Source organism: Camellia sinensis, chromosome 3 (genome assembly GCF_055761805.1).
Source record: "Camellia sinensis isolate YWXY chromosome 3, ASM5576180v1, whole genome shotgun sequence".
NCBI classification, from domain to species: Eukaryota; Viridiplantae; Streptophyta; class Magnoliopsida; order Ericales; family Theaceae; genus Camellia; species Camellia sinensis.
The window spans coordinates 21,817,363-21,833,750 of NC_138963.1; the positions used below are offsets into that span (position 1 = coordinate 21,817,363).

The 16,388-nt window shown below is 33.0% G+C and overlaps 1 protein-coding gene and 1 long non-coding RNA gene across 2 annotated transcripts; both read left to right on the forward strand.

Annotated features, from left to right (window-relative positions):
* The first annotated feature begins 4,920 nt into the window (after positions 1–4,920).
* On the forward strand, positions 4,921–5,995 carry LOC145822383 (uncharacterized). Its single transcript, XR_014363545.1, has 2 exons — positions 4,921–4,963; positions 5,655–5,995. It is a non-coding gene; the product is annotated as an uncharacterized LOC145822383 (long non-coding RNA).
* Positions 5,996–8,968: 2,973 nt separating this feature from the next.
* On the forward strand, positions 8,969–10,301 carry LOC114269961 (protein SLOW GREEN 1, chloroplastic). The gene has a single exon (XM_028211353.2). The coding sequence runs from the start codon at positions 9,061–9,063 to the stop codon at positions 10,027–10,029; it is 969 nt and encodes a 322-aa protein (XP_028067154.2). The 5' UTR covers positions 8,969–9,060; the 3' UTR covers positions 10,030–10,301.
* Positions 10,302–16,388: the final 6,087 nt, after the last annotated feature.

Consider the following 16,388-nt stretch of genomic DNA (forward strand, 5'->3'; position numbering starts at 1 on the left):
CTTCTTTTTTGAGACGGCTAATGGTGCCGTCGCAAATACTCTGCTTTTTTGAGACGGCATTTCCTGCCGTCGCAAAAAGTGACTTTCGTGTTTTTTTTTTTGTTTTTAGTGAATATTTTTAAAATTTTAAATATTTTGTTAAAATGCACCTTACTTAGATGTATCTAAAAAATAAAAAAATTATGAAAAAATATTTTTAAAAATTAATAAATACATAAAAATACAAAAAAAAATGTATTGAATTATTATTATTATTTTTTTGTATTTTTGGTATTTAGTGAATTTTTAAAAGATTTTTTTTTTACAAATTTTTTAATTTTTAGGTGTATTTATGTTAGATGTGTCTAAAAATTAAAAAAAATACTTAAAATATTAAAAAAATTCAGTAAAAACAATATAACACGGAAAATAAGAAAGTATAATTTTCTCAAAAAGAGTTTTTTGAAAACTCTAACCTAGCATAGTGATTGTGGTTTTGAGATAGCTTCATATATATATACAGTCACAAAATGGTTTGAATAAATTCAACGGTATTTTTCTGTAGCAAAAAAAATTTAAAAAAATAATGTCGTCTTACTCTTTTGATATAACATTTCTCTTTTCATTCATTTTTTCATCTTCCTGTCTCTCTATCTCTATCTCTCTATCTTCTCTTTATCTCTTTCACTCATCACTCTTCTTTCTCTGTCTATCTGTTTCTCTCTCTCATTTTCTCTCTGTGTCTCTCGCCTATCTCTCTTCTCTCTATCTCTCTCATCTGTTTTCTCTCTCTGTCTCTCTCGCTCATCTCTCTTCTCTCTATCTTTCTCATTTATTTTTTTTTCTCTCTCTCTTATCTTTCTACTTCTCTCTATCTCTCTCGCCTATTTCTCTTCTCTCTCTGTCTCTCTCTTTTTCTGTGTCTCTCTCTTGCTTATCTCTTTTCGCTCTATTTCTCACTTTTTTTTTGTTTATCTCTCGCTTATCTCTTGTTTCTCTCTCTTTTTCTATCTCTCCTTCTATCTATCTCTCTCTCTCTCTCTCTCTCTTTCTCTCTTTATCTCTTTTTCTGTCTATCTCTCTCTCTTTCCCTGTTTCACTCTCACTTATCACTCTTTTCCCTCTCTCTATCTGTCTATTTGTCTATTTGTCTATTTATCCCTCACTATGTTCGCCTTACTCACTCTCTTACTCCCATCTTCTCTATTTATCGAGCTCTTTCTCGATTTATCGATCTACTATAAAAAAATACACTTTTAGCAACCACTTTGTCTCTCTCTCACGCTCATCACTCTATCTCTGTCTCTCTCATTATCTCTCTTCTTTATCTGTCTCTCACAAAATTAAAATATTTTTAAAATATTTAAAAAATTGATTTGAATTAAGCTTTGAAAAGAGTTTTGAATTATGTGTTTGGTTATGAGTTTCGAAGAGTAATGATTATATTTTGAATTGAGTTTTGAAAAATTGATGTAGAATTATGATTTGAAAGCTCAAAACAAACATCATACTTAAATCAATGGGTGGAACTATGACCACTACCATTACCACTCTCTCTGTCTTTTTTTTTCTATGTCTCTCTCGTTAATCTCTTTTCACTTTCTTTCTCTATCTTTTAGTTTATCTCTTGCTCATCTCTTGTTTCTCTCTCTTTTTCTGTCTATCTCTCTCTTTCCGTCTCTCTCTCTCTCTCACTCATCACTCTTCTCTCTCTCTGTCTTCCTGTATGTCTGTCTGTTTGTCTCTCTCCCCCACTGTGTTCGCCTTGCTCACTCTCCTCATCATCTCCTCTTTATTTTTTGAGCTCCCTTTCAATTTATCGATCCACTACAAGAAAATGCACTTTTAGCGACCACTTTGTCTCCTTATCGCTCATCACTCTGTCTCTTTCTCTGTCTCTCTATCTTTTTTCTCTATTCGTCTCTCACTCATTTCTCTCTCTCACTACCCATCTTCTCTACCACATTTACCACTACTGCAAATGCCATTCAACTACCACCATTCTTCTCTTTCTCTCTTTCACTCATTACTCTTTTTTCTCTGTCTGTTTGTCTATCTGTCTGTGTGTCTTTCGTTCATCTTTTTTCTCTCTATCTCTCTCATTTGTCTTCTCTCTCTGTCTTTCTCGCTCATCTCTCTTTGTCTCTCTCTCTCGCTCATCTCTCTTCTCTCTATCTCTCTATTTTTCTATTCTCTCTTTCATTCATCTTTTTTCGTTCTCTTTCTCTCTCTTTTTGCATCGCTCATCTCTTGCTTCTATCTTTTTTTCTGTCTCTCTCTCTATCTCTTTCCCTGTTTGTTTCTCTCTCTCTCTCTGTCTCTCTCTCTCTCACTCACTCATCACTGTTAATAGAAAATATTTTTCATTAAAATATTATCCTTACTTCTACCAAATAAAAAATAATAATAATAATTTTTCATTCATTAAATATTCATTTATAATAAAAATGAAAATTATTTTTTTTTTATTATTTAAATATTCATTTATGTTAAAAATTATTATTATTATTTTTTTTTTCCCCAATTCCGCCCGCTCGGTTCCCCCATTTTTTCCCATTCCTGCGCCCCTCAAAATCCCCAATCTCTTGGCACCAAATTCCCTAATTTCTACCAAAATGAAAAAACCCTAATCGTCTCCTCACTCTCCCAGTCTCATCTCAAGTTCAACTCATCACTGTCTCTCTCTCTCTCTCTTCATATCTGCACCGATCACTCTCTGACTCTCTCGTTGTTCATCTCATCGCACCGATCATCGCACCGCCGATCTACTCACAGGTGAACTCTCTCTCTCAATCTGTCTCTTTCTCTCTCTCGCCCCGATCGTTGTTTTTTTTTTGTTTTATATATATATATCAGATATCTCTCTGATCTGATCTGTCTCCCTCACTCTTTCATCTCATCAGTCTCACTTTCTGGTTTTGAATCTCTGTACCGATCGACTCACAGGTAAGCCTCTCTCTCTCTCTCTCTCTCCCTGATCTCTCATCTCTGCACCGATCGAACAGATCTGTTCTGTTTGTTTGTTTTGGACCAACAGATCTGTTCTGTTTGTTTTGGAATCTGCGTGTTTGTTTTGTTTTGGAATCTGTGTGTTTGTTTTGGACCAACTTCTCTTTTACTACAATTTTAGGCTAATTCAGTATCATCAACACGACAATCGACTGCTCAACCTCCACAGAATGAGGAAGTATCTTCTTCACAACTTTCTCTACTACTTTTTTTTGGGGGGGGTCTCATTTCAGTGCTAGCTGTTACATTCATGGTTGTTAGAATCATCCGATTTGATTCATATAATTTGATACGAGTTTCAACAAAATACGGTTTGAATTGTTCTCTTGAATCAATATAGAGTTATTTTATTTGATAATTTATTTTATTTTAAACATTATATATATTTTTAATTGTATATAAATATATAGAGTTATATTTAGTAATTATAGTTTGAAAAAATTGACTTGACTTTGAAACTGTAAATTGTAATTATATTTAGTAATTATAGTTTCAAGATTTAAGGTTCTAATAAATTGTAAGAAAAGGGTAGTAGGTATGTAGATCAAATATGACTGAAATTGGCTTGACTTTGAAACTATCAGGTTGCTGGATTTCAGAGAAAACATAGCTGGAATTCTTTGACAGTAGCTCTTCTTTTGGTTTGTAGAATTGAAGTAGATGACAATTGGTATGGGAATGTATTAAGAAACATTTTGTCTCTATTTATGCAGAGACTGTTTTTTGATCGTGGTCAGTTCGTAAATTGGGGTGTCAGACCTCCTTAAACCTTTAATCTTGTGGTATAGGCTTATGTATCTAGAAATTGGGTATGGATACGTGGAGTTGTGGACACTCCCTGAACATTTAAATATATTGTCTATTGTATGATATTATGACATAAGATGATGTTATTATTTGGAAATATAGTTGAAATAAAATGTGATTTAGGGGAAAAAGGAGATACCTATCCCCCATTCATGTGAGGCTAAAAAATTTTCTTTACTATCTAATGTGAGCTTCTGTTCTGAACATTGTTAATTATTAGAGGATCCAAGTGTCTAAATTTGAGTACAAAGGTTGGACGCATATACCATGCAACGGTGTTGGACCTTAACGGATTCTTCATAATTATTAGACCTATTATACTCTTCCAAAGACTATTATATTTGTTTATCCATTCAATAGCTGTGGCACCACCCAACCTATTACAAAATTATAAAAATCATCTTTTTCCTAGTGCTTAGCATGAAAATTAATGGTATAACTTTCTTAATAAGGGATTGAAGTAGTACCTGATTGCTCAGTTTTTACTAACTACTTTGCTCACAAATCAAAAGCAACTTGGACTTGCAATTTCTTATAATAGTTTCATATATTGTACTATGAAAGTAAACTTCATGGTCTACCATGTTAATTTCTTGGTACATCATTCATTTTCTTAAAATCAAACCTCAAGATTATCACCAGGTTCAATTAAAGCCTTCAGGACACAGTTCTCACCATAGAAATTTGGGGCTTTATAGCAAAACTATTTTACTCATCTAAAACTTTTCATTTTTGTTAAAATGATGTGGACTTTTAACTTAAGTCTTCCCCTTGGGTAGATTCAGCACTTGGATTGCACGGCTCAAACCCCCTCATACACAAATGGAAAAAGTCCTAACAAAATCAACAGCAAAACAAATTTCTTTTCTTTTCTTTTTTTTTGCAAAATAATCGCACTATATGAAAACATGTTTTTAATTATATATGAAAACATCTCTGATCTTGTTTTCTTATGTATTTACTTTGGCCCATTAATTTCTCTCTCTCTCTCCCCATCTGTGTGACATTCATTTCATGTGTAATTTGTGGCATTTCACAATTCCATGTTGCTTGCATACGTTTCTTATATAAGCATAGTTGATGTTGAAATCAAAATAAACATGTTTACATGGGATGTGTCCTAACAGATTCATTTTGGGCGAAATTAAAGATGGCTGCAGAAAAGAAGGTAAGAATGCTTGTGGTGGTCATGCTTTATGAACATAATAAATATACTCACAGCACAGTAATTAATTTTAATGTGTGATCACTGTGTGCATGGAAATTATAAATAGCAATCTTTTTTTTTTGCTTTGAAGTTAACTCTCCTTGACAACCACATTTCATTATACTTTTAGTGTGGAACACAAGCATTCTATATGAAATTTGCATTCTCCCAAGTTCAAATGGGTTTTTGTGGTGCTAATATGTTCCATGGAAATTAAAGCTATCTAATTTGTTAAAATATGATTTTAGTGGAATTTAATTTGAAATTCCAGACTTTGTTGAGTTGAGCTGAATCAGGTTTGTGGGATTTTTAATTGAGTTCATCACGGTATGGATGGTAATCAAATGTAGTTATCTTGTATTCCAGGAAGCATGTTTAATTGGGTTAGTTTTGTAGGATTTAATTTCATGTACTAGTGGCCAATTAGTTTGAATTGTTGTGATATCATAGCCATATTAATGTAGTGGCTTTTATTTCAGACATTTGATGATTGTCACCTGTTGCGGGATTGGTGTTTAGATGTATGATTTTGTGACTTGGAGAATTGTCGGTGTGTCTTGATAATTTAGACTAATGATGGTTTCAAAGGATGCACATTTTAATTTTAAATTTTTTGTTTTAGTCTAGTTTTAATATAATCCTTATTTTTCAGGGTTTGTAATTGGCTACCGGATGACTTGAAGGAAGAATATGTGCATAGTGTGAAAGTAGTGGAGAAGGCGGCGTTGAGAGCTGTAATTTTTCCTTGTTTTTCCATTCTGTTCATTTGAAATCATCTGTGCCATGGCAGACATGAAGATGTGAATAAGATATATGTTCTTATTGCTAAAATTTAGTGAGATGATACTAGTGATGCCCTTTTTTCTGTTAGCTTTATATTACTGCTTAGTTAGTTTTTCTTGTACAATGTACGACAGCAAAAAGAAAAAAATGGAAGATCATTTTCATATTTTTAATTATGGATGAATTTTTATTTATATACTGGACTTTTTATATTATTATGTAATTATCGATTTTTTTTAAAGTTATTTTTCATTTAATACAGGTCATTTTCATAATTTTAATAATTTTATTACATTTTTTTTTTTTTTGGAGACAGCAGCACACATCGTCTCAAAAAAAAAAATTGAATCAGGATTTTTTGCGACGGCACCTTTACTGTCGCAAAAGATAGGGAATTGGTTGAAATGTAACGCCTTTAGCGACGGTTTTATTGCCGTCGCCAATAGTCCTTTAACGACAGCTCAGGGCTGTCTCAAATAAACCTTTAGCGATGGTTTTTTTTGCCGTCGCAAAAGACATTTTTAGCGACGGCAACACAGTGCCGTCTCAAAAAAATTCAGATTTTTACGTGTTATTTGCGACAGAATTTTTCCGTCGCAAAAAGGGCATTTTGCCGTTGCCGTCGCTAAAACCCTTTTGCAACCCCCTTTGTTGCGACCCCCCACTTGCCGTCGCAAAAAGTCACTGACCGTCGCAAAAAACCTTTTGAGACGGCGTTTGGAGTATTTGCGACGGCGTTTTGCCGTCGCAAAAACCAATTTTTTTGTAGTGAAATCAACTATGTGTGTGTGATGCTAATGACGCACAACACACCCACGCACCACATTGCACTGACAACTAAATCCCAAAAAATCATCACAACAACAACCAAAATCAACAACGATACACCACCAATACTATGCACAAAACAAACGTACAAATGTAAAATATACCGAACAATCGAAATGCTCGCCTGTTACCATATGATAGGTGCAAGCAACATCGGAGCAAACCCTGCAAAACACCACCAAAAAGAGGTCACACTATCGGATTATGGTCACCACTGAAAAAATAGAATACAACACACTCAATAATGCCCACACTCTCTCTTCAAACCAATGAAATCAATATTAAACAATCAAAACTCCCTCTTACACCTTAACATTGCCTTATTCCATCCAAACCGAATCACTCATTTAGGGGGGAAAAATCACACAAAGGGTATTCATATAACATCAAATGGAACCAAAACACCCTAAATAAAACTCACCAAAAATATAAGACTAATTGGTTCACGAGAAAATCCTGAGAACTAAATGATTTAACTTTCCTCCATATAGGATTTATGGATAATTTTTCCATGAATTATTTGGGTTTAATTTATGGTTTTTTTTAAGGGTAAATTACAAATACACCCCCTGAGGTTTGCTTAAAATACAGATGGCTCCCTGTGGTTTGAAAAATTACAAATTTCCCATTGTTAGAATTTTTTATTAACAAAATTAACTAAAAAAATAAAATTCATAATTACTCTCCTATATAATAATAAAATTACCTAAATTATTAATTGAAACATATTTCAAATATCATTAAAAAAATTTAATTGACTTGATAATTTATTAATAAAATGGGCGATTTGTTATGAAATTAGAAATCTCAGGAGGTGGAATGTAATTTTTAAAATCACATGGGACGATTTATATTTTAATTAAACCTCAAAGATGTATTTGTAATTTATCATTTTTTTTAAAAAAAAATTAAATTAAATAAATAGTGCACAGACAAGCTTTATTATCAATTAGGATAAAACATAATTATGTTTGGATAAAAGCTTGGTTGCTAACCAAGGTTTTTTTTCTTTAATGTAAAAATTATTTGAATTACTATTTCATATTTTTCTGAGTGTTTACATTCAAGTAAAATTGCTAATATCATTTTTTTAAAATTTTAATTGAAAAAAAGCATAAAAAAAAAAGAAGGTTTAAGGACCTGCATATGTATAGTTCTTTTTTCTTTTTTGAACTCATATAGTTCTTTTCTTTGCATTGGCACGTTACACAACAAGCTTGATTGTCTTCCTATGGAAGTTTTCATGCTTGCCTATGCTGGGCTTGGTTTTTGTGGATTTGATTGGATAGCCCAAACATGGAGCCCAGCTCTTGGGTGTTGCATCCAAATTCAATGGATTGGTACAAGTCCAATTTTTTACTGGCCCAAAAAAGTCCACATTCTACCATTTAGGCTCTATTTTGGCAACTTGTTTTTTTTTTTTGGGGGGGGGGTTAAAATAGCTAAAAAGAATAATAATAATAAAAAATTAATAAAAAAGTTAAAACTCTAAAAATTACTATAAAAAAATAAACATCTTAATAATTTATGATTTTCAATATAACAAAAAAATTTAGTCCCAAGCACATTAACTTTTTCCACTTTATAAAAAAATCATACCCCAAATGAGAACTTAGTAAAGACACGAGCACTCCTACAAAGAATCTAGCCTAGGTAACAAAATGTGTTCTATTAGGCCATCTCCAATCTTTCATCAAATTTAATTTGATGAGAAATTAGTTAAAATGGTATTGTAACCGTTTTATCAAATCGACATCAAAGAAAGGAAGAATTAAAATTTTCATCAAATAAAAGGAACTTTTGACCTTTCATTAAATTTTGTAGGTGGACATGAACGTCTTCTTGGACAGTCTCCCAAATAACTGGACTTTCTTTATCTAAATGTCAAATTTTACTCATGGTTGGACGTCCGCCTCGTACATCCTCCTAGACAAACAGGTCTTGTAACAAGATCAAATTTAATGAAAAATTTAGTGAAGGATTGAAGATGCTCTTACTGTTGTTTTTTTTTTAATTTTTAAAATTTAAACTTCATGTACATTGGGGGAGATCCGTGTTTGTAGTTTTCACAGACATGAAATATATTACAAATTTGAAGCCACTAAATTAAAAGTTAATGATTGAAATTTAAATAATATGAATTTATACCTATTGGTGTCTATTTCTTCTAGGATTTTTTTAAAAAAAAAAATTTTAGCCCTTTTTTACTGGAAAATACCTAAAACTTTTCATTTAATTATGAAAAACTGGGCTACATCAACACTGAACATAAAACAAATTAGCCCACCAAAGTAAAAACCTACCTGATATTGGGCCTAGCTTTATTGGGCTGAAATACTTTCCAGTTTGTGGCCCATTTTAGGTCTTCTCCCTCTCTAAACCTCCATTATCATTAAGTTCTCTCTCTCTGTCTCTCTCTCTCTCTACCAAAACAAAGCCCTGAAACCATGGAAGCTGTTGCTAAACTCCACCACCGTCACCAACCACTCCACCTCTCACTCCATCACGACCGTCCATCATTCTCAAAACCCATTTATTCACTCTCCTTCCCAACCCCTCCACCCCCATCATCACCGTCCCTCAAATCATCATCAGCACCACAAACCCCAAAACCCCAATTCACCAAAACCCTAAACCCCTTCCCATTCTCTTTCCTCAAAACCACTCTCATCTCCGCCGTCGCCGCCGCCGCCGTCTTCTCCAATCGCTTCAACCTCAAACCCGTCATCGCCGCTACTCCGCCGCCAGCCGCCGCAGCGGAGGAAGCTGAGAAATCCCTCGAAGACGTTCAAGCCCTTCGGGACTTAATGGAAGCGAAGGTCAACAACGGGAAGGTCGACGATGCGATTTCAATTGCTGAACAGTTGATGAGACTCGAACCAAACGATATGGAGTGGCCATTGTTGAAAGCTCACATGCATTGCTACAATGGAGAGCTTGAAATGGCGAAATTAGGGTTTAATGAGATACTTGACAAGGACTCTTTGCTGGTGGAGGCTTATCATGGGTTGGTAATGGCTGTGCCGGAGGGCGATTTGGGTTTAGAATTGAAGGAGATTGAGAAGAGGGTTGGGGAGGCAATGGAGATTTGCAAGAGAGAGAAAAAGGAAGAGGTTTTGAGGGATTTTAAGCTTTTGATCGCTCAAATTCGGGTTATTGAAGAGAATTATAGTGATGCATTGAAGGTTTATCAGGAGCTTGTGAATGAAGAGCCTAGGGATTTTAGACCCTATTTGTGTCAAGGGATTATATATACTCTGTTGAGGAAGAAAGATGAAGCAGCGAAGCAGTTTCAGAAGTATAGAATGCTTGTTCCTGAGGGGCATCCATATGCACAATATTTCAATGATAATATGGTTGCAAATAAGGATTTTGGGCAGATGTTGGGAAATGAGAGAGTGGGTTCGAAGAGTTGAGCGAAACCGGTCATCTGTTTTTTTGTTGTTGTAAGACCATGAATCGTGGGTTGGGGCGTAGTGATGGAGGCTTTACCGGCACAGGAAGGTTCCTTTTTTGTAACTCTGATCTGGTCTATTTTTTTTATCATGTTTTGGATAACATTTTGTTTGTAGAATTGTAATTAGGCTCCTTATATATTGCCAAGAACATAGCAGTTCAATGAAAGTTTTGTGGTTGGTTAAATGGATTTATCGGTATAAAATTTTTCAGCAGGAGATTAATTAGAAAAGGCAATGTATACTGGTTTTCTTTGAAGTGTTTGCATTCTATATGTTGAGATTGAATCAATTTGTGGTTTAAATTGAGTAAATTGGGGATATTTGAATGCTCCTTCAGATTTGATTTGCCTTTTGTTTCTGTATATATGTTCCAACACAGTATCATGCTATTGTCATGCTGTTATACAAAACCCAATAATTTTCACATATGGTAGTTAAATTGTGAAACATTTGCATCTTGTGGCTTGAAAGTTGGTTATATGGCAGTTATATGATAAACAGGTTGATGGATCTTTTTTAATTTGATAACCACATTCCACAAAGACTGGTTGAGAAATGTCAAGAGCTCCCAAATATACAGACCTGTAGAGTGTTCTACTGAAGCCCAGCTGCATTTTTTTGGTTACCTCTGCTCTTTTCTAAGCCATCTTATCTTTGCTAGTCAGATTGGTAAGCCCACCTTATCTATTAGAGTATAATATAATTCTCTCCCCAAGATGCAAGTATGTTGGTGACTTGTCATTCTGGAAGAGATTTTATAATTGCAAGTATGTATCTGATTATTGTAATGGGGATTCTTAATGGGCTTGTTTAGTACCAAACCATATATTTGTTTATGCCAATCTTGCTTAGAGCCAAGCAGGTTCCTTATAAAGTGTTTTATTTGAAAAGTGTGGGCAATGGTTAGCTAGTTAGGTTGGTGAAAGATTCTTTTTTGGAGGTATGACGATTATTGAGATGGCGGCGGGAGCGGTCGTGGAGTAGGAAGGGGAGAGAGAGAAACCAAAAGAGAGAATAGTTTGGATATGGAGAGCTAGAGCTTTCAAGTCATAAGATGGGGAAGAACGGCGTGCTGTATGCATGGTGGAGATCTTTTATTTATGGGAGGGTCGAGTTGTGGAGGGCAACTCACAGGGTCACGCGCCTTATTATGGAAAAAGTGATTGGTGTCTTCCTCTGCTTGACTTGACAACTTGGAGGTTGCAGCCACTATCGGTAGTGATGCTGAAATCCTCAAAGGCAATTGTTACTCTAGCCATTAAGCCATAGTACTCGAGTAATCTAACGCTAGGGCCATGAGGTCACTTGGGCACCTTATCCTTATGACTGCTGGACCGACCCCAATGGTGTCCTTGGGCCTTCCTCCAAACTTGATCTAGTTTAAAAGGTTCAATGTGACTTTGGTAATAATCTTGTTTGGTTCGCTAATGGAATCAAAAGTACAGATCATAAGAAACTTGCATTTGGGTGGAAGACCGCTTGGCTTAGCCGAGGAAGAGCTAAGCGCATGTGAGCAAGTGGATATGGTCGCACTTGATAGAGACCTATTTTGCACAAGCGAGAGAGAATAGAGCATGCCCATGACAACTCTTTTTTTTTTTTTTTGAGATTGCTTTGGCCCTAGCCATCACATGTGACAATAGTTTGTTGATTCACTTGTCAGCTCATGAGTTTGACACAGCAAAATCATATGGTAAAGGTGATCTGGCAGACTTGTGGCCTGAGCCGCGTGAAAGGTGGATACAATGTACCTACAAAAACAACTAAGTATTATTATTTATCTATTTTGTTGCATGCCAATATGGCGCAGGCCCTGTAGAGGTCCACTAGCCCTTTTAAAAGGTCTCATTAGGAGATGATACTTTGGTAATTTTCATCAAATGACACAACCTAGCGGATGGTGTCCCCTATTTATTTGGTTCTCTTCTAGATACCTCAAGCTTAGTTTCTCAAAAGTTGGGGTTAAAGCCTACCACAATGCATAAATGAGTCCCATTTTGATGTTAATTATGGTCATTCAAAAGCCATAATTGTGGATTTGGACCTACAACACACTTTAATCAAGACACAATCTTCTTTTACTTTTTCCTTTTATTATTAGCTTTAGGTCAAAATTCTTCAGCTAAGTGGCTCCATTCTCTACAGAGAAGAACCTTCTTTTTTCCCCTTTTTCTGTGGCATATTGTGTAGTGCCATCTATTAACTATGCACTTTTTTTTTCCCCTTCTCTTGATTGGTATGTGATAATTTATAAATATTGTGAAAATCTGTACATTCTGTCAAAAAACACACAGGTGTATAAGCATATAATGAAATTCAGCAATCATAAAAACCACTCATCTACTGTTGGGGAATCAAATTCAGGACCCAACAATGGAGATGGTAATACTCAACCGGATGTTGCTAAACCACAGCTCAAATTTAACTATTAGGCTGTGACAGATAATCCTTATGAATTGTTAGGTAATTAAGGATAAATGTATATGTAATTTTTTTTAAAATGTTTTAATTTTTTACAATTAGGAGAAGAACAAGGGAAGATGAAGCTGCATCGCTTAGCAATAAAAGTTGAATTCAAACATCACATTTGGTAAATGCATGAAATTTGGGGATATTGATTTGGAATTGTTTGCTTTGATTTAATTAGGTCCTATGTACAATGGTTGACAATGAGACTGGTTCTTTTGTTGCATCACTAGTGTGTTTGAAGTTTTGTCCTGATTAATCTCTATGTACAATGGTTGAGAATGGGACTGGTTCTTTTGTTGGATCACTAGTGTGTTCGAAGTCTTGTCCTGATTAATCTCTATGTACATGTCTTTCTGTCTCAAGTAATTATCGGGTTCAAGTCTCGTGGTGGCTTCTACAGGAGTAGGAAATGAAATTTCTATTTGTTGATCGAACTTTTGAGGTTTCAATCCATGATTGTTAAAGCCACAACAGAATGGTAGAGTTTAGGATTAAAGACATGTTTGGAATAGATAGATTATTTTCAACCTACAACCGTATGCTAGAATACAATATCCTGAAGTCGATGGCCATTCATAAACTCAGTATTTACTTGGGCTCTTTGACATGCTTTAGTAATCAGACATTGGGTCCCTTGTCTGAAAATCAATCAAGCAATAACATAAACCATATAATAATAACATATGATTATGCATAACTGTGATTCAATGGACAATCCAACTACCTTTAATTTACTTCATGAGAGATATTGGAATTATGGAGACAACAATGATTGTTTTTTTGTTATAATAAACCTTTTTCTTTGGTCCATGCACACTGAAACAGAGGAGTCAGTGCCAGGCCAATCATAGAAAATATGGGAATGGATAGTGGTATTTTGACTCTAGAGAATGTAAGTATCTTCTGTGCGTGTATATATTTATGCTATTGTATAAAAAAAAATTAAATTATACAACCTTTCTTGAAATTGTGGATAGCAATAAGGCGAGTTTGTTTCTTTGTTAATAATGCTTTCATTAAGGGGGTCTATTTCGTACAAAATTATACGAAAAATAGGTATGAATCTAAAATGTTGGCTTGAATATATCGGCTTTGTTTGGTTTGTTTTTGATAAATAAATTTTAAAAATTTTTGTTTGGTTTAGTAGTTTTGGAAAAAAATTTCCAAAATCACTTTCTATCTCTACGCATCAATCAATCACTTTTTCTCTTTCCTCTCTTTTCAATTACTTTTTTTCTCACACACATTTACTCAACTACAACAAATATCAAATTATTTTAAATTTCCACACTCCAAAACTATTTTTAAAATATACAACCAAATAAATCAAAAAAAATTCTAAACTCTTTTTTTAAAAAATTTATCTCTCAAAACCAAATCAAACCAAACACACCTATAGTGTTCCGTCCTTGCCCGTATCATATCGAGGGTAGGACAAATTGGGGCCGGCAGGGACAGAGACAGGACGAGTTAATTTTTTATCTTTAAAAAATGAGAATGCTAATGAAAATTAAAAATAATATATTTTATAATAGATAATGATTTAGTATTAATGAGAATTAAAAGATATAAGATAAGAAATAAATGAGCGAAAAAATTATTTTAATCTTATTAAAATTGAAAATTTTAAACTACATGCATTATATATATATAAAAAATATATATACATATATATATGTTTAATTATATTTAATCGGGGGAAAGGGTGGGAGAGCAAAATCCATTTCCACTTCACTTCTACATTGAGGTATCAAAAATCTACATGGGAATTAAAGGGGGATGTGGGGACAGAGAGGAGTCGGAGAAAATTGTTGGCCTTATTTGATTTGCTTTTGATGGAGTAATTTTAGAGAAATTTTTTAAAATTTTTGTTTGGTTTAGTAATTTTGAAAAAAAAAAATTTCAAAATCACTTTATCTTTCTTATACATCAATTAATCACTTTTTCTCTCTTCTTCTCAATCAATTATTCACTTTTTCTCTCTCTCCTCTCTTCTTTTCAATCACTTTTTCTCTCATGTATATCAATTGAACTATAACAAAATATCAAATCATTCCAAATTCTCATACTCCAAAACAATTTATAGAATATACAATCAAACAAATTAAAAAAATTTCTAAACTCTCTCTTCAATTTTTTTTTTTAAAAATTTATCTCTTAAAACTAAACCATACACACCCGTCACATCCTACTTGAAGTAGAGAAATATTAGTAGACTTGAAGTGAGAAATATTAGTAGAAGTAGAACAATAGTTGTCAAGGTATCTTTCATCAAATATTGAGATTACCCCGTAGTTGTAGATAGTTTGTTTGTTTGTTTGTTTGTTTTTTTTTTTTTTTTTTTTTTTTTTTTTTTTTTTTGAGAACACTTCCGTGGGGCCAAAGATCAGGTGTGGATCTAATTTTTTTTTTCTTCCCAAACACACTTTTAATGTGTATTATTTGAACGTTATTTTATCTCGTTAAATGTAGTTCTTCCAACCAAAAATAAAAATTAAAAAATGATTTATTAGCTTTCTTAAAATGTGAAAGCATTAAAATGAGTTGTGAAAACAATTATTTTCGTTGTGCAATAATGACTCCATTAACTTGAGTAAATGATAAATTTTGAAGAAAAATATCAGTAGGGAATATTTCATATTGAAGGGAGCTAACAAGTATTCGTAGGGCGTAAGAAAAAGACAAAAAAAAAAAATATATATATATATATATATTTTATTAAATTTATTACACTTTTATTGTAATCAATAAATTTTTTATACACATTAAAATAATAAGCCTCTGTTTGGCAAGTTGGTTCTTGGGCTTTTTTGGCTATTTTAGCCACAAAAGACAAAATAGGCTATTTTAGCCATAACAAACAAAACATCACATCCAACCCATAATCATTACATTCTTCTCTCACAAAAAAACTCAAAAAAGCCAAAAAGCCAAAAAGCCCTTCCCAAACCAAGCTTTTAAGCCCAGGCTAAAATAGCCAAAAAAGCCAAAAAGCCAACCCACTTCCCAAACGGAGGCTTAAGGGATACTTGATAACATTTTCCTTTATCAAATATTATGGAGATTATGCCATAATTGTGAATTGTTAAATAATGTAATGAGTTGCTAAAACTACTATTTCTATTGTGGCAATAATGATTTCAAGTAAATTTATTATTAACTTATGATTTTTTTAAGATTTGTCTTTTAAAAAATTTAAAAAGATCATATATTTGACATAAAAATGAGTATAATAAATAATTTATAATTTTTTAAAAATCTTTTAAGATGTGTCTTGACAAGATCCAATTTTGAATCATAATACGTAAATGCTAATGACCGTTTAATGGTAGGAGAACACAAAATATTTCCACTCTAAGGATTAAGAAATTTATTTTTATTTTTTACATTCTAAAATAAAAATAAATGTAATAAAGAAAGTATAATTTTTTAAAACACACAAGTTAATGAGAACCTTTCAATAATTCTTTTAACCTTTTAAGCCTTTACAATAATACTACTATAGATTTTTTTTTACCAAACCCAAATTATTACTAAACTTATTTTCCAAATATAAATTGTTTTGAATTTATTTCTACAATTCATTATTTACTTTTTAAAGTCATATTTTAAATGGGAAGTACTAATAAATTTTAAATAGTGATCTTATAAATTGTTTAATCTTTCATTTTTTTTTTCTTCTTCTTATGGACCTAAGGTCCCATTTTAATGTGAATTATATAAAGGGACAAGTATAAGCGTGCGTGTTACGTGCTAAAAGATAAATATGTTTTTTAATTTATTTTAATAATGTTGAAATTACTAAACGTAACATTTAAAAAAATTTTCTTAGTGTACTTTTTTCAAAC